Source organism: Falco rusticolus, chromosome Z, assembly GCF_015220075.1.
Source record: "Falco rusticolus isolate bFalRus1 chromosome Z, bFalRus1.pri, whole genome shotgun sequence".
NCBI lineage: Eukaryota > Metazoa > Chordata > Aves > Falconiformes > Falconidae > Falco > Falco rusticolus.
In genome coordinates, this window is record NC_051210.1 from 20,877,152 (window position 1) to 20,902,934 (window position 25,783).

Consider the following 25,783-nt stretch of genomic DNA (forward strand, 5'->3'; position numbering starts at 1 on the left):
TTCTCTGTAGGGAGTTGGAGAAACAGTATTTTGCTTTGCCATGAGGCTCTCGCAATGTGTTAAAAGTTATGCCAGTGTAGATTGGTGTAGTGATCTAGTGAGGTAGTCAAAGATTTTCAGTAACATCAGTTTATAATAAGATTCTGCAGTAGTTTTTGTAATAGATGCTAAGAGTATTTAAGTCTATATGCATGTGCCATACAGATGCAGGCGAATATGTATATTCATATAGTTTGCTATATTGTCTGGGTTCACAGCTTGCATTCCAGGTTTGCTTTTCCTCTGTAATGGCAGGTCATGATTTGCTCCCTGATGATGGTTTCTTCAGGCAATTATATAGTGGTTGCCAGATTTAGGCAATTGTAAAATGAACAATAACTGGTGCACGCTGGTAATATGAATAATAACAACACCCATATCAGTTATTTTTTTTCCAGATTTTAACCTGCATTATGCAGTTTGACAAATAAACAGATACAATGCAGTGTTGCTGTTTCCCTTCTAAGGTTAGGATTTCTGCTTCCTTACAGGTAGGTTTTCATTCCCTTAAGGACAGGGCTAAGAATGCAGTGAGATGGATTCTGACTATGCAGGTTTATTTGCAATGTCAGTAAATATTCCCCTAGGAAAGGAGAACATAATTTCAGTGATGCATCAGTACTTGCAAGAATAAAGCATTTGAAAATATTTAGTCTTGCTTGTAGAGCAGTCCTTCCTACTTCAGGCCAAGGCCTGAGAAAGGTCCAGTTCTGCATTTTCATTTAATTTCTCATGCAAGCTCTTGACTGTCCATATACACAAAATCATGAGAGAGTCCCTGTGTATCCAGATATGACTGTCAGTACTGATTATAGCAGTCATCTTTGTCTTTCCTTTTTCATATCACCTGGGGATTAGGAAGCTATCAGCTCTTTCTTGAAGGGAATCATTTTTGCCTCATGTTAAGCCACATATTATTATGCTAGTAAGCACCATGTAAATGAATGGATAATAAACACTGTGCTGAGACTGTTTGGATAGATACGGCCAAAATGGTCCCAGCCAAGCACAGTTACTCATTTATCCTTCTCTTCCTTTTTGTAGGCTGATTTCCTGTAAAACGTTCCCATTTCCATTACAAATTTTTACTGTTTAGCATATTATGGTCTTACATTCAACACACATTAACATGTTTACATAAGAATAGGTCCTTGCTAATAATCAACAAGCTACCATATATAAAAAGTAAAATAAATCCTTGGTATTGGAGCATTTGTTTGCCTCTGAGTACTCCTGATTTCTCTGACCTTATTCCACCGCTCAGTGCATGCTGGGGTAGCATCTTGCTTCATCAACCCAGGAATGACTGGCCAGGTTCCACCTGGTCCTTGTCACAGGCACTCAGGAACAAGTGATAAGGATCTCTGTAGGCACTTGATTTCCCTGTCTCTCATGCTCTAGCAATGGATACATTGCTCGTGATTACTCCCAGTCCCTCTTGGTCAAAAGCAAAAGGAAAGCTGGCTCCTGAATTTGAGACTCATGTGGTAAAGAATGAGATTCTGATTCCTGTGTATGTTTTTGTATGCATCATAGGAAACACTCTTTTAATAAATCAGAAATATTGAAAATAGTCACATAATTTCTGAGATTATTCTCTTGATATTGAAGTAGGAATACAAGATCATTAATTTGCTTGCTCTAGAAATGTTCAGTGAATGTAATAATTGTGCTTCCTCTTTAATCAGCGGAATTAGTACTTTCAAGAAGACATCAATTTACGCTCATAGAATTTCAAAAGCAATAACATTTTTGGCATAGGATTATTAAAGCAGATGGTGTCTGTGGAGTGCAAAAGATCTTAATATCAGGTTTGCTTCAGATAAGCACCTAATTGTTCAGATGCATTTCTGAAGTTTAACGAAGTAATGATGTAACAGGTAAGAATACTGCAAGAGTGTGTGCTTCTACTAGGATTAGCACTTCCTAGGTAACACTTTTGTAAGCAGTCAGAAGGACAAGTGTGCATGAAACATGTACCTTTTCATTTCAGAGCCTCCAGAGCAATTTTATTTTTCCACTTCAGAGGGAGCATCCGGTGCTGAATAGATACATAATACTGTCTTTCTAAAAAATTACTGTAACTGGCTCTCATGTCCTTAACAGGAATGTCATGTTTAGGAAAACCATGATTCCCTCAGGATGAGTTTCTCATTTACTACTTCAAAAAATTATATGTCCCAAGGGAGCTTCTAAAGGCGTCTTCAACTCTCTTTTTCCTTCTATTCTCATTTGTTTTGGTATTATGAATCCTACAACTCCCTAATGTATCATGTGAGGTTGCTGAAGTACATGCTTTTGCTGCAACTGAGATGTGAAGGGAGGGATACTTGTTTAGGGATTACTACTGCCTCTTGCTCAGATGTTCCAGCTATTTCAATGCAGACTTTACATCCAGATTTTCTTGTTTATTTGGCAGTTCATTATTTAAGACCAGCCTGTCAAAGTAGGTTAAATATTCTTTGGGAAACATGGTCACATCTTTGAGACACCACAAATATGTTTAATACAAAAAGATTGGCTTGATAAAAAGAAACATGATAAACTTGCATCCCCCAAAATACTTTTCTGCTGTTGCCTGTAGATTTCCAAGAGCATCAGTACGCAATGACAAATCTCATGGCAATAAATTCCTAGAAAAGGCACAGAGAGACACCAGCAAAGTAGTGAAAATGATTGCTGATGATTTGTTCTAACTACTTGACCTTGTGACATCTCCCCCAGATATATGACCAAGATGGGACACTGCAGCACTTTATTGATGGTGGAGAACCCAGCAAGTCAAGCTGGATGAGGTATATCCGATGTGCAAGGCACTGTGGGGAACAGAATTTAACAGTGGTTCAGTACAGGTAAAGTATTTTTTCATTAATGCAACAAAATGAAAATGTTTTTAGTGAAAAGTCAGATTGTAACTGTGACCAGTGCTATTGCCTTTGATGGCAAAGAAAGCAGCAGAGCTTTGTGAGTGTGCTCATTTCGGGCAAGACAACAGCTGCAGAGCGGAGCTCCTGGGACCAAGTACAGCGCTGTGTCACCAGTGTGACCACCACACTGCATAGAGCCCTCTGCACCTTTTCAAACAGTCTGATCAGAAGCAAGCTAGTATGAGCAATCTTCTGCCCTTGATAAAGACGCATGTGCTAGAGGAAGGGGGAAAATGGCAAGAGAGGAGTTTTGAACACAGAGCCTTTCTGAGAGTTGGTCATGAGGTATGTATAGACCTAAAGCTTATATGTTGAGTGCACCTGCTAGCCAAGATTGCTGTGCTTGTGCCTCTTATGTCGCTGGCTAGAGAAGGTCAAAATGTGAAGAGAAATGTAAAGAAATTACGGTGCATTTTACTCTGTACTCGCAAACAGATTCAGAAAACCCAGACGATGCATTACATAAATAAATGATCTCAGCTATAAACAAATCTTTTGCCTCAGAATCAGAAGCAACTGCTTGGCCTTATTAAATGTGGTAGGAAGCACATCAAAGAATGCCCCGGGCTTGCCACTCACAGTGAGCAATCCTGATTTTTGCTAGTTCCTTTAGAAAGTGGAGTTTCTTTTCTTTAGGAAGAATCTTAAACTTATTTAAAGTACCTTTAAAATTAAAAATAAAACATACAAAAGCAAGCTAAATGAAATATATAAAGTTTGATTATCCCATAGGGTTCCAATTTAACAATGGTAAAATTGTTCAATTGCATTTTCAGCTTTTTTATTCTCTGGCCAGTTGACTAAAGAATGCTGCAGTTAAAAAAGTAACAATCCTATTTATACATTACAAATCTTTTATTATACCCTTAAATATCTGATATCTATAGCTAAGATCCCATTGGATTTTAAATAAACACACTGGATAATGAATAAAGATTGCTGTGATGAAAAAGTATTTTTGTAGGTATCTTGTGAACTATTTCTCAGTGTGGTGGTGTGTGCACGCATATGTATATATATAAATAAGGAAAAAAAATGCATACATATATATAGATGACAAACCTAAATGAAAAGTGAGCATGAGAAAGTCATTACACATCTGTCAATATTAAGTGGATTTTACAACTCTCCTTTCATGATGGAGTTTTTACTTAGAGTTCCCTCTGTTGATCTGTTTTCGATTACTTCAGATCTTTATAAAATGAACTACAAAAACACAATTTAAAAAACTGGCATCCATCACCAGTGACTACATCCAAGTGTAAGAAAATAGAAAAGTTGGACACTGAAAAACCAGCCTAATTTTTATTGTACATGGACGTCCTCCTCACAGAAAGTCAGCTGGTTTAAATTCATTCTGTTATGATTTGTAATATCTAAATGGAATTTTCTTCAAAGTGCTCTTGATTGATTGACCCTTAGCTGAACGTTTTGTTTTTATTTTGAGGCTGACAATAATGTTTGTTGGCATGTGTTCTGCTTCAACTGAGTTGGGACGCCATGAAGCTATCTTTATGAGTCATCCAACCACAATACTAAATACATGTCAGCAAAGGAAATATTATCCGAAAAGGGAAAAATCCCTTTGATGTACTTCAGCATGCAGAGATTTCTGCGAGTTTTGGAAGCTCTGCACGCTTGTAAGGGACGGTGTACTCTTACACTTTTTTTTCCCTGCCTACTCGAAGCCTCACAGACCACCCATTGCTCAAAAACAGTTCTGCTCTCTCAGCGGCAAAGTGTGTCATTTAGTTTTAGCACATTCATTTGCTGGGCTGCTGTGTTTATGTTAAGGGAAGCCAAACTGAGAGATGAAATGTTACAAGGGTGAAGTACAAAGTAGACTCAATTTTTCTCAAGTTAGGAGATGCAGGTAATTTATAGTGTGGCTCCAGTTTTCATTTTTATGTAACAGTGGAAAGAATTAACAAAATGCATAGCTCTGGGAAGAAAGAGAGGGAGAAGAGGAGAAGGAGGAGGAAAGGAGAGGGGGAAACACAGAGGGGAGAGTTTTTGTCAGATATTCATAGAAGGGTAAGAAAACCGTTCTGCTTAGCTAGCAGTGCCCTCCTGAGACAGGGTGGCAGTAAGCGAGGAAAATAACAAGATAAATGAAATTTTTGCAGCTGCTAGTAAAATATTGAGAATCTGCACTTTTTTATTGATCTTTATGATCCTGTTGCCAAGAGCCACTTTGCGGTGACAAAATATGTTGACAAGTGCATATCTCACTGCCATGAAAAATGTGGTAAAAGATTCTCCTTATGTCTGCAGTGTTATACAAGGAACAAATTGCATCGCTACAGCCAATTCTTTATAGAAAGTCTAAATTTAAGGCCTACCAGCCCTAAACACTTTTATCTTGAACTTCAGGCAAACGTTTGTAGCAATTCTTCACTCAGAAAACTGGTTGAGGCCTAACAGTTTTTTTTTTTTTTTTTTGGTCTATGGATGTTTTCCTGCCTTACATAAGCTGTTATAAAAAATGGCCGTTTCTTGGTGCTTTGACTGTATCATTTTGGTATGTAATCCTTCAGCAAGAGTGTAGTGTTCTTCTTGTATATATTGAATTTCTATCCATCTCACAGCAGTGTGTTTTACTGCTCCATGTGAAGCCTAAGGGAAAAGCCACTATGAACTGATAACATTTTTATTTTATCTTGTGCCTGATTCTAATCTTAGACTGTTTTTGCCCCCATGTAAATCTGTTAACTGTAGAAGTATCACTCCGAAGCTATTTACATCACTGCAAGGTCAGAATAAGGCTCTTGCTTTTATGCTGGAGACTCTAGGATTTTTCCTTAGCCCTCCCAACACCCAGTTCAGTGTTCTAGGAATATCCACAGTCTTTTCCCACAGAGCAATGTGATATCACATTTATGGTAACACTAATTTGTACTTACTGAAGGATCATCAACATTGCCATCATGTTCCATACAGGGGAAGATTCTATGGTTGTATGTTCAGGTTAAACCCATTCTTTTATTTCCCTAAGCCAAAGTCTGTTTTACTCAACAGTCCAAGATCTCTCTTTCAGTGGTGTATTGCTGTAATGAAAGGGCATGTCATGCTGCTTGAAACCTCTTGCTAAAAGAACTTATTTACGTGAAAGAACTGTTGTCTGTTTACCCCTAAAATATGTTAACTTTAATTTAGATGACAAATGCAAAGCTGTTTAAATGGCTGAATTTACTGAAATGTGTGCACCACTGATGCGATGCTTGTGTTGTGTGGGCAAAATGTAGCATTTCTGAAATAATTTTAAAAGGGGCATTGCAAGAAAATATCTGTCTTTTCATAAAATTCTGGTGCTTGTAAAAATCTTGTTATTTAAAATATGCTAGGTACAGAGTGCCTGTAAGTTGTTACCCTATGCTACAGGAACAAAGTCCTTCCCTAATGATAGATATGGTTTTAAAATAATCAGTAAGTTATTCATTTAGTTATCTGCAGAAATGCTTCCAAAACAATGGATTTCTACTGTAATACTGTATATGATAAGAGGAGAATGCTCTGTTCCTAAATTAGGCATTTTTTTCTTTTCCTCTTGATTAGGTCAAATATATTCTACCGGGCTTGTATAGATATCCCCAGGGGCACCGAGCTGTTGGTGTGGTACAATGACAGCTACACTTCTTTCTTTGGAATCCCCCTCCAGTGCATTGCACAAGATGAAAATTGTAAGTTCTCCCTTGCATCTCTACTTGTGTAAGCCAGAATTCCTGTTTCATACCTAATCAGCTATACTTCTAGAGTATTTTAAGACATATTAAATGGAAGTGGTTGTATATTTAAGGTAAGCTCAATGTGTACTAAATAAACCCCAGAAGGTGATACAATTAAGCTGCGCAAAATCATGATAAGATTACCTAAATAAATGGAGATGTTTGGAAGTGTGCAGGTACGCACAATTAAAAAACAGATTTCCCACCATGGCAACCCCACATAGCCTGGTAGTGTGTAGAATCACTCTTCCTCATAAGTGATTCATTCCTAGTCTATTCTTAACCAATTTGCTTGGCCTCTCCATTGTTATCAGACCTACCACAAGACACTGTCTTGCCAAAACAGTAATGCACTACAGGTCCATGGGGCCTCTGTTAGTGACTCTTCATTCTGTTACCACTGAGTATGTCAAGACAAGCTGTGCTGACTGATTGTAGAGATGACATCCTTGTGGTTAAAATGTAAAAGCCAGCTTCTCTGAATACAAACTGAGTGGAAGTAGCCTGAAATGACAATGAACCTCCATTTCAACCTGGCCATTCCATTTCCATCCATTCTTCTACCCTTCTCAATATTTTACATTTAGTTTGCCAGGAATAATCACAAAATTAAGCAGGTAACTCGTAACTCAAACCTGGTGCAATCTGGTGCTGGATACCTTTGTCTGTAATGGGAATGGGTGATCCAAGCACACCTCTCAGTTTCACTCTGTGTGTGGAACTTGATTATAGTTTGCATCAAAGACCTCTCTTCTATTTTGACAGCTATGTGTATCTACATGGTGGACGAAACCAATAATGGATGCCTGACTGATTTTAGTCTAAAGTAACCCTGTGGCTACCCATGCTTAATCAATTACATATAAGATGTATTTTTTTGGTCAAGTACTTGGATACTTAAACAGCAATGCTAGGGTGAACGCATATCTCATAGCAACTTAAATACTGAACCATGCAGCAATAAAACAGCAAGATAGCAGGGATTAAACTGTCAAAAATAACATCCTTTTTCATCTTGAGTTTTCAAATCTGTTGGGCTTGAGAAAAGTTTAAAAGAAATTTAATTGCTGGCAGTAATGTTTGCTGATAAAACTCACACTGCAGCGTACAATATAGAAATATTATTTTTTCTTTCATGAGATGAAGCTTACAAACCTTGATTTGAAAAGCAAAGCATGACTAAAATCTCTAAATATTGTCAGTTGTTATTTTGCTGTGAGCGAAACAAGAGTTTCATCCACAGAGAGACTAATGTGAGTAAATGAAATTAATCTCTGAGCACAGAGCCAGCTGCAGGCTGGTATATGACTTAAGTGCCACTTAAGCCCTCAGAGTAGACATTCTGCTTATCTTCTGCACAGGGGTATTCTCACCCAGTACAAATTCTGCCTATATTCTTAGGTCTTTAATATCATGATCTTATTGCTTCTGTGGACTTTTATGAATACCAAAATTACCAAAAAAACCAAAACCCCAAAGTGATCTGCTTCTTGTGTGAGAATGTTGGGGCAAAATGGAGGTATATAAATTGCCCCTTGAACTGAACAGACATCGAAGATGTATTTTATCTCTGGAAACTTGCAATACACCGCCCCATGGATGTAACTCTACTTAGAAATCAGGGCCTCACATACTCCAGAAAAGAATAGCCTAGGAAGGACCTCAACTTACATAAATTAAATAACATGTAATATTATAATATTGGAGTCATTATGATTGATGGAAGATATTAGAACATAACTCTGTGAAGTAACTGGCATTATATAAAGTGTTAACAAAACATTAGTTTGTATTACATTTTTATTGTATATTAAATAATGTTGGATGATTCCAGCTTACAACTGAAATTTAATTCTCTTATTTGCTCTTAGAAGTCTATCATCATGACTTACATAAACAGAGTTGCAATTTCTAATCACCTGCTTAGCAGGTGCTATATATACCTACATGTGGAAATATACATATTAACACTTTGTGACAGTAAATAAATGTGTGAACATAGGTAGACATAGACATATGCATACAACATATTGAATTTAAAAATCTCTGTTAAATATTATCTCATGAGGCTGAGTGTGCTAAAATTAGAAAGCATGAGAGGGTACTGGGCCCAGGCGGCCTAAATTATGCTTCATTTTGCATTGTGGCACAATCTTTTATCACCTGGCCCATTTTTCCATAGGATCCTTGCCTCATTCAGTGAATGATCTAGATGGTATTCAAGGAGTGAGGCAGCTGTTCAGCTTTCTCCTATATGTTTGGCCTCCTGCTGTCCGTGTCGTGCAACATCCAAATTCAGCATTAAATCACTTCTTTGTGAGAACAGTGTATTGCATTTGTTGCTGAAATATCTGAGTCCCTCATAAGCCATAGTTAATTGATGATCGTAAGACATTTATGGGTCTGGAAACAACTTTTGTTCCTATTTTTTAGGTGGGAAATTGATGCAAAGGTATCTCTGCCTATACTTTGCATTGTCTTGTGGTGATCTAACTGCTATTAACCTTAATCATACAAGTCATGGTAAAGTCACTGGCTTTGTATTGTATTGGCTGTGACTATTTGTGAGATGTAATAGTATAATATACTTAGTGGCTGCCCTTTAAGAGGATTAGGGAACTATTGCTGCAGCAGATATTTAAGCCTTGCTGTATCTCAAGGAATGTCTGAACAAGAATTTTTCCCCCGTGCTCTCAAAATTCATGCTTGTCTGTGCTGTAGCAATTGGACATGCTGACTGCAACATGCAGAGTCAGGTTATCACAAATGCAGCAGCATTCTCTTTCAGATGACAATCCCATTGTGCAATAAATGTATATCACAGTCAGGCTTCTCTGAGTCCTTTCACTCTCAGACACCCATTTGCATGAGTTTTCATTTCAGTGTCAGAATCAGCATCATCCATTCAGATCACTGTCTCATTCAAGCCCATTTTTTTGTGCATTGTTAAAATAAAGTTGCTTAATTCTAGTGTCAAGAAAATGGATGTTGGTATTTTTTTCATGTCTCCCAAAACTGTATTAGTTTTAAAAAGGCATAAAAAGGATCTTATTTACTTTTCTTGTTTTCTCCCAGTGAATGTCCCTTCGACTGTAATGGAGGCCATGTCCAGACAAGACACCCTACAACCATTTAATAAAAGTAGCAAACTATCCCCCGCCACTCCACAGCGATCCATAGTATTTCCACAGACTCCGTGTAGCAGAAATTTTTCTCTCCTGGATAAGTCTGGGTCCATCGAGTCAGGATTTAACCAGATCAGTGTCAAAAACCAACGAGTTCTTGCAAGCCCAACTTCAACAAGCCAACTAAATTCTGAGTTCAGTGACTGGCATCTTTGGAAATGTGGGCAATGCTTTAAGACTTTCACCCAGCGGATCCTCTTACAGATGCATGTGTGTACGCAGAACCCTGACAGGTAAAACCCAGGCTCTCTTTATTTCTGTATCTACTGATAGCCAGATCCACTGCTTCTTTTATCAAGCTGTTATCATTTCCAAAACCAAACCATTATTAGGAGGAGCCTGTACAACATAATTCATCTGCAGCTGTGTGAAGTAAGCTGATAAAAACCATTGCTTGACTTCACTATTTGTAAAAACATTTGGTGCCTAAATGTGCAGATAAAAGGAAATAGCTAAGGATATAATCTTGTTTTCAGAATGGTTTGGTACATCTGATGGAGGCAACAAAATAGAAGGAAAATTTATGAATATCATAGATGGAAAAATGAGGTCAAGATAATTAAAAGTCTCTCTGTCTTCCAAAGATAATCTAACTTGCTGCTCAGTGGCTGTCACAGTCATTTCAGGGTTCACCTATAGTGTGCAATGTGTATAAACTTAATTAAGTACTAAGAGGTAATGAATTGGAATTTTTTGCTTAGTACTATTTTTCTTCAGAGCATGCAAACCCATAAATCGTGCAAAGCTGTCAAAAGGAAATACCTACTCCACTAGTGATGTGGAGGAAAACAGATGCCACTTATTCAATAAACTAATATCCACACAGAAGAAAAATGTTGACTAGATACCTCAGAGTCAAAGTTGGTTTGAAAGTTTGTCAATACAGAATTTTATGGCCGTGAACTGAGGATGAAATTTAGCTGAACAAGTGAATTAAAATTTCAGGTACTCTGACCAGTGGCACAGTAAATATAATGGAACCATTATTTATGAATCAAAGCTGGTTTATTTGACAATTTTGATAGCTGGCAGGACAAAAGACAAAAATCAAATTAATTCAATAAAAAAGGCTGCCCATGTTTTGTCTCTTCTTCAGCTGTGAAGAAGGTTTGAGCAGAATAGCTGAATCCCTGGAAGGTTGTTCTAAAAGCAGCATTTAATTGTGAATTACATTTAACCAAAACACTACCAAAAAACCAGTCAACAATGAGTCTGTGTATGTGTTTGTATGCATGTCTGTCTCTGTGTCTGTGGTTATCTACTTGTACACATATGCTGGTGTGATTCTGTGGGTATGAACATACTGGAGCATAAATTCAGTTTTCCTGTCAAGCATGCTAGGGGCAAACTAGATTCCATGCAAATCTTCATAGAATTTAGAGAGGTGATAATATTGCAAATGCAAACAAGTCTTTTCAACATTTTCTGAATTATATGCTGGCCTTAGCAGAAACAAAACACTGTGCTAAGGAGGCTGTAGGACACAAGTGTCAATTTGTGTGCCACAGTGTAGAATTTAGGTCCCCAAAGGTTAACTCTCCCAAGTTTCATGCACTTATGTTTCTAGTATTGAAGCATCCTAAGCATACTGTAAAGCATGAAATGTTGCATCAGGGGCTCTAGAAGAGTATGTTGAGAGGATCCCCCACATATTTTTTCAGTGATTCATCCAACCAGGTGTGATGCCTAGATTTCATCCTTTCCTTTGCTTGAACCTTTGTCTTCCGTTACGAAGAACCAAGGTGCAGATAATAGTTAATGCAGGAAGCGTCTCCCCTAATGGAGCAGTTCTGCACTCTAAGGGATAGTTAAATATTAATTTTGCCAGAGAGAGAAAATGAGAATAAGTCTGTTCTACAATTAGGTCTGTCATCCTGGAAGTGAGAGATTTGATTTATTAATTTTTATTTATTTTTATTTGTTTTCTTTTAAGTGTCTTGTGTCAAATATTGCCTGATTTTAAGTCTTTGCCCTTAGAAGTGAGCACCCTCATTATTAGTAGGTTACTGATTCATGACATCTTACTGTTTTGCCTCTCCTGTGCTTACCTAATTTGTCCACGCAGAACAGCTTCAACAAGGAAGTGTAGAGCATTTTTAGCTTCAAATGACCTACAGTACAGCAGGAAAATTATCAAGATCAGAATACAAGTTGGCTCCCCCAGGAGCAAAGAGAGCAAAGGGTGATTACAGCAAGGACTCAGCAGATTTGGGGAGGATTGGGGTGGAGAGGACAGAAGTAAAGACTCTGAGTTTTAAGTTGTGAGTCCCAGAAGCTTTCAGAAATACTCAAACTATAATAGCTAACACCTTTTTCTCAATATTGATACTGGCTAATTTAGATGATTTCCTCTTTGGCTTGTTTGGTTCTGTGAAACCCGTTCTTTAGAAACTTTTCCTCTTGTGTTATACAGAGAGCATAGAACTTAAATGATCTTGCAGTATACAGTTAGGATCAATTTGTTGCATAAATACGAGATACTGCAGTGTTCTGTTCTGTGACACCTGTGTTCCCTCTGTATGGAAAAATAGCTTACATCTCTATGTTTTCATTAAATAAATAGTGCAGACTCCTTGTGGAGGGAGGCCAGTCTTGTAATGCCTTCTTTGTTTCCGTGAGGTGTGCCATCAACATAACTGCTGTAAAAAATAGGTCGTCTTTAGAGCATCATGTGTCACGTCAGTCACATGAATATGCTTAAGATCACTGCAATTGATTCAGTGTTTGAAATTATCAGCATAGCAGTTATGGCAGATCGTAAGTGCCCTAGGATCTGGGTTCTCATATCCCTGCTTAAAAAGCATTGCAGATTGAGTTTACATCACAGGCAGCTTTTTGTCTTTTAGCAGGTACCGGTAGATCAGCTACTTAGCCCTACAGTGGCTGGAAGAGTTGTCTGGTTTCTTAAACATATTGCATTTCTCCAGATGAAAAATTCCTAGTGTTGTACAAAATTTCCAGAAGACAAGAGAACAGGGTATGATCTGTGAAAGAGTCCCTGTTTGCCAGCCTGAAGTACTGGGTGCAGCTCTCTGGTTTGTATTTTCTCAACCATATCTACAGCACTGCTCCAGCTGATAAACAGCTCCCCATTTATTGTCAGCAATTTGTGAGCACACCAGCCGCTGTATCTTTGATGTGACTGAAGCAGCAGGGCCTGTCTTCTTTAGGAAATTACTTTAGACTATCTGTTTTGTCTTGGTATTTGTTTTTCAACTATGCTGATTACCTACAGCATGAAGTGCAGGGAAAACATCTTTGCATCCATACAGGCGGCCAGCTCATGGGGTGAAATTTGAGAAAAACAGACTGTTTAGGCCTTGAGAAATTAAAAAAAAAGAAATTAATTTAAAGCCACTTAGATTCAGGAAACATCTCAATGAGAGCAGACACAGAAAAAGGCCAAAACATGCTTAATTCTATTAGGCAGTAAGAAAGAAATGGTCTTATTTAACAGGCAGATGATTTAATAAATAAAAGTAATCTTAAAAAATGATGAATCCAAAGTAGGGAGGATTATTAAAATAATGTGGTTTTTTAGATTAAGATTAGGATTAAAATTTAAATTAAAATTAACTTTAAATTTTCACTGGTTTACTTTATGATTTACTTTTCCCTTTACACTGAGTTTTTTTTAGCTTGTTGGATTTTGTAGGACCTCTCTTCAAACTTAATGGTGATTGGGGTTGGAGTGGGAGTGGGAGATGAAGATCAAAATCCATCAAGGTATGAATTCTGGGACTTTCTGAGCTTTTGGGACTTTTTTTAAGCCCTCCCCAGACAGAAGCAGTTTGAGCAATTATTTCTTGAAGCAGGAGTTAGAAATCCATTTTCTTTTCTGGTTTTTGGTTGGGTTTTTTTTTCATTTTTTTGTTTTGGTTTTGTTTTTTTCTCCTTTTTTTCCTCCTGCTGCAGAAATTTCAAACAATCCTATTTAGGACAAGGTGGGGGTGGGGTGGGGCTGTGGGGGTTGGGTCCAGAAAGGAGTAACCAAAAGCCCTTGATCACAGTGAATCATTTTTAGAGCAGTATTTGGATTTTATTTTTACTGACAACCACTTTTCTGAGAATTAGACAGCCTCTTTTAATGACATCTTTCTTCTTTCTTGCTATTTTCACCAGATTCAGGATGTATTGGTGTTGAGGGAAGGCAGGTGGCTGCAGTTCCCAAGAGCTGTCTGTGGCACATTTTCATATAAAATATGTACATCTTTATATATATTCTCATTGATTGCCATGTATTTAAGCTGATAATTTGAGGGGAAACCCACTTTGTAAGGGTGTCCATGGCTGAAGAATTATGGATGCAGTTCTTGTTTACTCAGAAGATATTATTGTACTCATGTTCTGCTGTAGCACCTCACTCTTAAATGGTGAGATATTTTTAAATACAGGAGCTTGATGTTTGAAGTTGCCAGTTTAATAGATCCTCTTCTCCAAGATCTCGGCTCAGCCCCTCTTTGTGTTTATCTTTTTCTTTATAGGTTCTGTGTCCTTGACATTGATGCTCCCACCATCCAAAAGTCCATTAATTAATTTAAACATCTCCCAAAACAGACCTAAAAAAAGTAAATACTGTGAGTAAGAGTTGTCTATTTCTGTTTATATAGTGGCCATGGATTATTGCTCAATTAAAGTAAACATCATGCTGAATTTAATGCTTGTTCTTGCATAACCTTTTCACAAAGGTTTGCAAACTCACAGTACTCATAGTTACTAACAACAAAGGGTGGACAGTGCAGCACCTCTCCCTGGAAGCTTCAGAAGTTTGAAAACACTTCAAGCGTGCTTTCTGCTTATGTTAGTTCCTCCACAAACATTTGTAGGAGGTGATCCCAGAACTCCCAGTGGATCCAGCTCTGCCATCCTTGCTGCTGTGTTGTGCCTGAAGTGCTTGGGGCACTAGCCATGCTGCCTCAGGGGGACACAGGGGCAGTAGTGCCTATAGAGTCCAGAGGCAGTGAATGTAGCCCACCCATGGCCACGCTGATGCTGGGGGTGCTTCTGTGTGCAAGCCAGCAGTATCCTTAGGTGTCGCTTTGTTCTCCAGCTTCTTAGTTCAGCTTGCTAGAAGAAGGCATCCCTCCAAAATACCTTTCCATTAGAAGAAGAAGTTGTTTTTTTCTTTCTTCTTAGTCTTCAACAAAGAGAAAAGCACTTTCAGTTGTATGTCAGTGTCTCTTCTTTCAGCTGGTGCTTTTCTAGCTTTTTCTAATGGGAAAAAATTACAGCAATGTACTATTTTGTCTCCCTGATCTGACAGTGTTTCAATGACAGAGTTACAGATATTCAGGAACTCACCATTACAAGCAATTCTGTTTCCAAAGATTGCACTGGGATTCCACATGCTCCTTGAAAACAGCAGATTCTCTTCTGAAGAGGCCTTACCAGAAACCCATTCATTATAAAGGAAAGAATTAGAAAATGTAGTAGAAAATAATTTTAAGTTTTTTCAGGATTCTAATAATTCAGGCTGTGACTTATTTATGACGTAGAAAGTAAGTTTATATTGGCTGGATGTACTAGGCAATCAGCAGTTGGAAAGTATATTGTTCTAGCAGAGGGATAGTACAAGATAAATAATTAAAAGTTATGTCATTTCTGCTAAATGGAAATCTAAAAAGAATCAATCTAAATGTACAGTTGTCTGTCAGCAACTATTCCAGGTGCAAAGATATGGATTTTTCTGTTGTTATCCTTTAGCATGCTTTGTACATGTTAAAAGATCCCCTGCACAAAGCCCGAGCTTTGGTGAGGTTCTATAAGCTTCACAGGGAATGTTGGTTTTGTACTGGTCCTACACATAATGTAGTTTCACACAGAAAAAAAAAAAAAAACCAGCTACAAAAGTGAGAAAACTAAGATGTAAAGAGACATCACCAGACAACAAAATAATTTGACAGACTAGGGAGTATAATGTATTCTTGACTGGTTTCACTTTGAAAATGTAACATGAAAAACTTGGAAAAGGTCAAAATCTAAATAACTATAAAACTTGAAAACTATGACATTACAGTCACTCCTTTCTGAATTTCACTTTAAATGACCTGTGTTCCTATTGTGGGCCACCATATAATCAGGGACTGCAAGATTAGGGTCTCTAGAAAAAGGTAGTGGACTCTGTAGTTTAGTAAACCTAGGTAGCTGATTGATGGGCTAATGACATCAGGATGGTTTTACTAACAGGAGAATTTGCTTCTAGGTAAGTAGATTTCCTTCCTTTAAGCTCAGACAGGAGGACAGAGAACTAGAAAAATACGTAGCTAGGGGTTTAATGAAAAACATTAGAACTGCTTTTGATGGCTGTCAGCACATCATTCTCATCTGCACACTGCCATACAACAATTTAGCCATTCTCAAATGTAACTTAAAAATACTATAGGAGAAGATTTTGATCAGGCTTGATTTACATCTGGAAGGGCCTACAAGATACCTTGTAGATAATGCACTGATGAAGACATTCAAAACTATGTTGTTCCTGCTACATGATAACCAGAGAACAAATTTTTATAGAAAAGAAAGTATTTCTTCAGATAGTCAGCATATACTTTGAGGCCCTGGTACAACTGTTTCATCAAACTGATTACTTTCATACTTGCAAATCTGCCTGTACATTTGCAAAGGAATATTTTAGTTATGTAGGCTTTCACATGTGGAGTGACTGCAATCCGTTTTGTTTGAACATTATTTTCTGGAGCATCAACACACCCCTGGGCTGTGAAACAGAAATGCTTATGTTTTCATGGATTCCTTGAAGCTCAAGGAGGTACAATATGTTCTCAGTTATTCCAGTGGAAATGAGTTTTTCTGGGCTGGGACTGCATTCAGCCTAGCAGCACATCTTTGAAAATACACCCTGTGAAGACCACAGTTTTTGTCACTATGTCCCTGTCCCTTCTGTCTGCCAACCTCTGCTATAAAGAGGTCACCATCTTAATTCAGTGTCCCAGTGCAGACCAAAGTGACGACAGAAGACACAACTGCTACATCAAAGGGAGGCCCACTCTGTCCATGTCAATGTACCCACTGAACCGAGCATTGCTCATGTTCAGTCCTTCTGCACCACTTTAATTTTTTTTTAAAAACAGCATATTGATTTTATTTTCTGCCAAGAAAAATTTCTAAGCCCAGTAAAATGGTTGCTAGAGAACAAAATGACAACTTTTATACTTACTGAATGACTTTGTTTTTGCTCTTGCAAAAGATAGTAGTATCCGCAAGTTGTCAAACTTTGACGTATTTTAATCTGCAGTTGTGCAAATCAGATACAGCATTTTAAGATTGTTATAGTATTTCAATGTATTTATAACTTTTATTTTTAGAACTAGCTTTGTTTAATGTGTGCCATGTATCTAGCTTGAAAAAATTACTTATTCTGTCCATTTTAGTATTACTCATAATCTTCTCTATAAACTGGAGAAACACATCCCCTGCAGGGAGGAGGGTGACTTTTGTAATGGTTGTTCTCCAAAGATATGGGTGAAAGGAAAGCATACAGGCAAAGTGGTCTAACAATAGGTGATTTTTTACAGGGCTCTTTTTCTTGAGCATTAGCCAGTGAAATGTATTCTGAGTACTTATATTAATATCCTTTGTAAACAAGAAATTTGTTTTTGGGCCAGTGCAGAGGGTAAAAACCTTTTACTTGGCATCACAGTGCTCAGTTATAACTCGTTTGGAATTGTGACTGGATACAAGTTACAGTGTGACTTTTCACTGCGTGAAATTAATCACATTGACTGTTAAAAAATAAAAGATTAATTGGTTTTATGTAGTGTTGTATCATTTATTGTGGTAGCTGTTAAAAATAGATAACCAGAGGCTAATAGATGTTAATGGTCCCTTTCACTATTAAAAAATCAATGTTTCTTGGATACAGAATATCTTAATGTGTTCTTTTTGCTTGAAAGTGTTTGATTTGGAAATACCCAAACAAATAGGCCTGCATTCACAACTCATCTTAGTTTTACCAGCTCTTGAATTTTCATGTCAAGATTGATAAATATTTTCTGTGCAAATTAATTGTGCACTTCAAGAAAGGAGAATACTGGGCATGCTACTACTTGTCATCCAATAAGAGAAACAGATATTCAGTGTTTCTGGTTTTTTTTCTTAAAATATTAATTTACATATATTAATATTTTTAATGGCCACATCATCTAGGTTAAGTAACCCTTCTACAGCTTTTATATATTTTTTTCAAACTTGTTGAAAAGTAGTTAGATTTTCAAATGTAAGTAATTAAAATTGTAAGCTATTGAGTTATTGACCAATACTGAGCTATTAATCAAGCTAAAAAATTCTACAATCAGGGTTCAGTGCTCTGAAGCACTGTAAAATAATAGTATTTGTGCTCAGTGATGCAAGTAACCACAATTAAGCAGTTCACTTGATAAATGAGATAGTTCACTTTATTTTGCACTTAATTGAATTGTACATGCTTGGTCACCATCGTCTCGTTCCCTTTAGTTTTGGTTTCTAGCCATTTAAACATACACATTTATAAAGAGAGAGCAATTAAGTTGGTGTTGGCCATTTGCTCTAGAAGTGCAGACATCATGAGAATGTCGTGCAGGGTAAAAATCATTAATATCCCTCCTGAAAATTCTGATGAGCATGTAGGACTGCCACTAACTTAAATCAAATGTGAAAAGGAAAAAAACCCCTGTAGGATGTTGATATGAAATCACTTTTACCAAAGAGAAATATACAGGTGTTGTTTCTCCATATATTATTTCAGTTAGCAATGGTATTTGCATTTTAGCAGTCCTGTCTCACCTTGCTGTCTTGTATCCTTTTATTTCTATGTTTACAGTCTGTTTGTTATGATTTTGAATTTGTAATATATCAGTCAGTTTTGTTTGTTTGTTACATTTGTTTTTAACAAACTGTGTTGTTGAAAACCTAAGCTGTGGGTTTCATTTCAAGATCACAAAAAAAGGCATTTTCAATCTGGATGGGAGAACTGTGTTAATTAAATGCAAATATTTTCAATAGCAGTAAGAAAACAGAAAGATAATTGTAAAACGATGGTTATTTTTTGCAATGTCTCTTGTTGAAAGAGGTGATGTCAAAAAACCTAGATTCCTCCAAAGCAACATGAATAATTTAATTACAAATGGTCACAGAATCCACCTAGGATATAGGTATGACAATCAGATGTGCATTTGTAGCTAAGACTGTAGCTGGCATCAACAGACAGAGAACTTCATGCGTCTTTTAGCTCCGATGGGTAAGAAGTTTTTGGTGACTAAGGAGTATCACACTGAGCTTGGGAGAAATAGGGCATGTGTATGATGTGTAGTGCAGGCTCACTAGCTTGCTGAATTATGTTTTGTGGGACTCTCAGTCAATTCCTGCGCAAGCATTTTACATTTCCTAAAGAGATCATGAAGTTTCGGGTGTGTGTCTCCCAAGAAAACCCCGGAGAAGTGCACCCCGCAGTTCTTTTTGGAAGTTACTTGGAATTCCAGATGTTCCTGCCAATATGTTTTCCCGCTTATGTCAATAGAAAGTGCTGATGGCATGGTGTTTTTCTTTCCCACTGCAGGCCCTACCAGTGTGGTCACTGCTCCCAGTCTTTCTCACAACCTTCAGAGCTGAGAAACCATGTAGTCACGCACTCCAGCGACAGGCCTTTCAAGTGTGGCTACTGTGGTCGTGCCTTTGCTGGTGCCACAACACTCAACAACCACATCCGGACGCACACTGGGGAAAAGCCCTTCAAGTAAGTACTTGAAGCTGCTGGCCTTCACCAGCTGAGATTAGAGGGGGAAATGCATCACTGCTGTTCTCGAGCATCACTGCTTCATACCAACACGCAGAGGGGTTCCCTTGAAAGCCAAGGTCAAACCACCAGATAAAACCGTTAGTGGTGTGGTTAAAATCAGAATTAAACCAGGCTTGGTTTTGGGTGCTTTGCGAGCCCTGAGCAATTTTCTGTCCTATGATGACAACTTGATAGTTTTAATTCAGTGTTATCTTCTGCTGCTGTTGACAGAGAACCATAGCTGAAAATACACTCAAGACTGGGACAAGCTATGCTGTAAAAACATTAATATGATTCTTTGATGTCTGCATGCTAAGGTAGATGGAGCTTCACATAAAAGCTAATTTGGGTCTGGTTAAATGTGGGGGAGGAATGTGCATTTTTTTTAGTCTTAGAATCACTGCATAGAAAATGCAACTCTAGCTTGTGGCATAAGTTTGGTGAGATCATAATAATAAATGAATAGTGTTCAACTGTCTGAGATACAAGAAAAAAAAAAGTCGTCACCTGGTCAAGATGTTTTTTAATTAAACAGATGCTGCTTATTTCTGCAGTTTCTGTTTACTGACATTAAAGCCAAGCACACATCTGAGTCTCAGAAATTTTCCCTCTATGCTCACCTCCAGCCATAACACAGCTGATCCAGGTGGATTTTACCTTCTGTTGTGCAAGACGCTGCCTACTTAACAGGAGGTGTTCTGCAAGACAGAGTACAAGTTTTCCATATTTGTGTCTGTGTCTTTGCTGAACTGACAGGCATGAATGTTACGGATATCATACCTGGAACAATCCCACTTTGAAAGAAAAAAGGTGATTTATTGATATCAATGTATAATGTATTGATATAACTTCTTTTGGAAGGAATGGGAGTAATATAGAATAAGGTGTACATCTCTCCCTCTTCTCCAAGGACTGTCTGTCCTCTGTCTACTTTTCTCCATTTGTCTTTCTTTTCTGCTTTTGCCGTACTGTGCTCTCGGTCTGCTTTATGTAAGAGAGCTCAGCCATGGGGGCTGTCAGAACCCCTCATAACAAGCTCAGTAGAGATACCGGTAGGGATACTTTGCCTCCATATATGGATGAAAGGAAGCATGGCCTCCATACATGCCTCTGCTGGGGGCAAGGGGACACAGCCAGGAGCCAAACACTGAATATCCAATACAGAAGAACTTGCATGCCAGAAATCATAGCTAGGTTAGTGCTGTAGGTGGCAAAATGTGGAAACTGAGAGCATCTAAACATCGACTCCTCTAGAGTCAGTCTGTTGGATGCTCAGAGCCCATAGAAAGTGAGCCAAAAATAGTGTGAGCAATCAGATTGATTTTATCTAGTTGCTGTGTAAATAGATTTTAGTAATTAATGGAAGAGGTTTCCGGGTCAAAATGGAAAATAGATTTCTTTTAATGTTAAGGTGTTACTTATGTGTAACCTTGTTGACTCCACTTAATTTTTTTCCTTAACATCCTGTTTTTGTCATGTTTCCAATAGAACTGCTATTTTGCCCCATTTAGAGTCATTATTTTTCCCCTTTGGTTTGGTAATTTTTTTCCCCTTTTCCAAAATGGTCTTGACTACAGCACAATTTCATTTGTGAAAGGGCTCTAATGTATGTTCTACAATTAACCAGGGTCTGGGATTTGTTTGTTTGTTTTGCCCTGCTTATGCAGAAGTATTAAAGTATTCTGGGATGTACCTGCCCATTCCAAAGCTGCAGGGCAGAGCAACAGAAAATGGGGGTACTTCGTACTGCTTCTTTGTAATGTATGACATAATTTCATTCTTGTCAGATTTTTATTTAGTTTATTCCTTAAAATCAAGAAACAGTAGTGCCAGTTTCTCTCTGGAAGACTTGAAGTACTTGCAGTAAGCAGACTAGTAATTTCACATGAAGCTAAAACTGGAGCTGCAGATCTTCCCATCCCTGCTAGTCAGATACGGGGACACAGTCACCCTGATCCTGCAAGCTGTTTAAAAGGGTAGATTTGCCTCCCATGCAGGACTGCTTGCATTTGAGAGAGGAAGGACAGAAAATGTATCCAGACATTGATTCACCTTCTCTGCTGGAGGAAAAAAAGAGATAGCTGCAGCTTGTCTTGATGTCTCATCACCATTTAGATCCTCCTTTGAAAAGGAAGGGTCCAAGACACGGTATGAAGTAAGCTTAGGAAAAAAACCTCAACAAGTTCCAGTAGACAAAAGCCATAAATGGGACAAACAAGATTTCTGTCTCTTGATCATGTGATTCAGGTTTTAAATGTTAATTTACAAAGGGATTTTGAGTGTACGCTTACCAAAAAAAAGTGCAAAACAGAAAAGTCCTTTGAGACAGGGTTTCTGTATGTCAGAAAAGTCTGTTTTCTGGTAATGTACATACTTCTGTTGAATAATATTTGTACTATTAGCAAGAACAACCGTGTATAGATAGTGCTACACTACTTAAATTCTAGCTAAGTTATTTTAAAAATAACAGCAGTGATTTTAAAGGTATTACTAAGTTCTATTTCATAGGTGAAAATGGGCAGTCAACTGGACGGTTAACTTGCATCAACTGTGAATGCAATTTCATTATTTCTAATGCAGTAAGGCAGTTATGTTTGTAAGTGGTATTTGGACAGATTACAGTGTGCATGGATTAAGCAGGCAATGTCAATCACTAATCAGAAGGTGTTTGGAAAATGGTGAACGTAAGGTGACAATATTTTAAAATATTTCAAACTGATTGTTATTTAAGAGGAAGTCTGTGATTGGTTAGAAAGCTTTTGCTGTGAGAAGGTGTTCTTTGTAGGTCCTATGTAACTTTGGATGTGTGGTGGAAGAATTTTCTATTTGCTTTTCATTAGAGATAACAATGCTAAGTGAGGTTATCTATAGTCAGAGCTTTAGCTGCATTGCCTGGACTGCAGGTCCAGTTAGAAGGGATTTCTTTTCATGTCATCACAAGCTATCAAGTCAGCCTCACCACTGTAAAGTTTTTGTGTATTCTTATCTTACTGAAGTCTCCAGTATGGCTGCTAGTCTGGGAACAAAGCTTTGGCAAAAAAGAATAGTTAAGGGACTTGCCTGCAGAATCAGGGTTGTGCAAGCATCAAATATTCAGGAGGTGGCCAAAAAGAGTTAGAGGAAAGGTTATTTCAGATTGGAATAACCCATGTGTTTTCCATTGTTTCTTACTGAAATGCAAAACTGGTGAAAATCCATTTCAGGTTGAATATAGATGTTGTATATGCAGTGACATCTCAACTTTGTCATCTTTTTTTTGTTTGTTTGTTTGCTTGTTTTGGTCTTTAATTTTTTTTTTAACTCTTTCAAATAAAATTTAGTGTTAAATGTAGCTTTTGAATGAAATGTTAAAATGTTTATTTTGAAAATACCAAATGAAGACATTTTTTCCTAGAATAGACCCTCAGCATTTTCTTCACCCAAAACCTTTCACAGAGGTTGACATGAAGAGTTTTGTTTACAACTCCTACCCAAGCAAATCGCATAGGGAAACCTTGTGACAGAATGAAGTCTTGTGTTTGATGAGGTTGAATGTTGTAGTACAACATTGCTCCTTACAATTAAAATGAAGGCACAGACACACTGTAAAAAAGGATAACATGGATCCAGTTTTCACTGATGGCATCTAATAGTGTTAGGACTTTTAAATTGCTTCTTTGTATCTACATTGTGTCAGGGGCTGTTTAAATTACTCTCAAATGCCATCAGATCACTTAAGTGGAAATTAAGTGGTCTGTCAGTTAATAGGTATCGTTATTGCCAATACTTGTATCTATACTTGAGGTTTAACCAAAAATGTGATGTATGTCTAATAGCCAGGCTTGGACTCAGCCCCATGATTACTTTGTGAGTGGCTGCATGAGAGGTGGGCTCTTTTTTTGCCTTTCTGACTGTTTTGCTACTATTCAACCTTCCAATCCAACATTAAACACGTTTGTAGCATAGCAACATGCACACAAAAACATGCACGCACAGGCTCACCGGTCTCACAGACACATGTCATTGTAGTGATTGTTATTCTATGACAGGCTGGAAAAGGATGATTGATAGAGGGAGAGAATACACCATAATTCAAAAGAAAAAATATTTCTGCTTTTTTTGCCATTCCTACCTACTGTGAGATAGTTACAATGACTCTATGACACTGTTATCTTCACCTTTCCTATCAGTTTGTATCCGGCAACAGCTTCTCTGGACCGTATTGAAAAGAGGAGTCAGGGGCCAAATACAGGTTCCTGCCTGTAAGCCAGGTACTTATACATCCAAAACTGTAGTCCTGAAAACACCATTGCAAGTGCCTAGAAAGTACAAAGCACCTTGGGTACTATCTGAAGGTTACCTGGGTATATGAGGAAGCCAGGGGAAGTAGGTGCCTTGCCAAAGGTTTTATTCTGAGTTTTGCCAAGGGCTGTGCAGTGCAGACAGCATAGCCCAACCAGCAGACATGCTTGGCACCCACATCCCTCCTGTCCAAAGGGTAGGTGCTTGTAGCATGAGATTTATTATTTTCTGGTCTCTCTTTGGCATCCTTCTTTCCTGTGTCTGTATGAAAGTGTCCCAGAACAGCCTGTAGCTGGGAAGTTAGAATATTCTCACAGCAGAAGAAGCCTGTGGATAGAGGACAGGAACTTGCATTGTAAAGAAATACAGTAAGCCTTGCTTTGTGCTTTCAAAAGCAATGCAAGGTGCTGAGTGAACGTGGTGCTCAGGTGTGGCCTCCCAGGCAAGCTCCAGAAATGTTAAGGAGGCCTTGCACTGCTTCATGGCTAGAGGTTTTAATAAGTAACTCTGTCTTTTGATCACCTTATAGTCTTTCTCAGATTCACATATGGTCCCTAGGCACCCTGATACAGTATATTTATTTCACCAGGCACTTAAAAGTCAGGTGTGGCAACACCTGATTTTGTAGGTTATTTTGCAACTGTACCAGTTACAGCTTGGTTAGGCAAGGACCCAAGCCTCCTATTACTCAGCAAGCAAAGCGCTTGTCTTTGTAGACATCAAAATTACAAAACCATCAAGTTCAAGTAGATGGCAATATCTCATACAGACTAAGTTAACGCCCCAGCCTTAAAATTGATTCTAATGCCTCTGTGATAGATATATATATATATGTATATAAAAATAATACAATAATTTGCAAGTTTGTCAGGCAATGAAAGGTAGTATATTTTGACACACTAATCCAGTAACTAATCAGTTTTCTAATAAACAATCAGCAGTACACTAATGTGTCATCAGCACTTCAGGAGCTCTGGAGAGTGGATGATCTGCACATAGACGTTAATGAATACCCCAAAAATCATTAAGTAATCAATACTTCTGAGTTATTTTCATTGAGCTGATAGGTCTGATACATTAAAGCTGACATTTTACATTTGTCAAGATCACAGTGCAGTTTTTAACAGTGGAACAGGCTGCAAAAATATTCCATGAAAGACAATCAAAGAAACACAACTTCAAAGTGTTGACGTTTTACGATTGGTACAGTAGCTTGGATGAATGACTTTGTAATGTCTGTGCTAAATGTTCCTAAAGCAGAACTTTCTTACTAAAAATTACTAATGTGAAGAACATTCCACAATTATGCATATGTGTAAATATATTTCTTTTTTTTTTTAAGCAGCTAGATCAGTGACAGTTCATTTTCTATCATTCACATCAGTGAAGAAAGATGAATATGAATTAGCTGAGCCCTTTGTTTTCCCCACTTCTCCTTTGAAAGTGAAGAATTCATCGTAGTGATGCTTTTATGATAATCTTCTTTGAAGATAAAACATTACACAGCACCATTAAATCAAAAGTGGCTTTTGGAGTGAGCGTCATACAAGAAGAATCTGCTGCATCCATGTTTGCGACTCATCAAACACTCCTACCTAGCATTCAGAATGCAAATTAAGAGGGCAGTATTTGGGAGATTCAATACAACAGATTCTCTTTCAGAGCAGGGGTAGGGGATTCATTCCAAGCTAGCAATAACCCCCATCCTATCCCCTCCAAAATTCAGTTGCTTTGTTATTTGTTCACACATTAGTTTTGCTGCGGATTATGGTTCTCTAAAGAGAGGCCAGGGTGGAAAGAAAGACAAAGTAACAGACAAGGAAACAAACACTGGTGACTATTACGAGTTCTTGCTCA

The 25,783-nt window shown here is 37.8% G+C and overlaps 1 protein-coding gene across 1 annotated transcript in view; it reads left to right on the forward strand.

The window, feature by feature from the left end:
* The window catches only part of PRDM6 (PR/SET domain 6), a 66,266-nt gene that overhangs the window by 38,513 nt on the left and 1,970 nt on the right, over window positions 1-25,783 (forward strand). Inside the window, exons 2-5 of the mRNA XM_037373823.1 lie at window positions 2,764-2,891; window positions 6,522-6,646; window positions 9,767-10,109; window positions 19,427-19,603. Coding sequence (XP_037229720.1) covers window positions 2,764-2,891; window positions 6,522-6,646; window positions 9,767-10,109; window positions 19,427-19,603 — 773 coding nt within the window. The remainder of the gene's footprint in view (window positions 1-2,763; window positions 2,892-6,521; window positions 6,647-9,766; window positions 10,110-19,426; window positions 19,604-25,783) is intronic.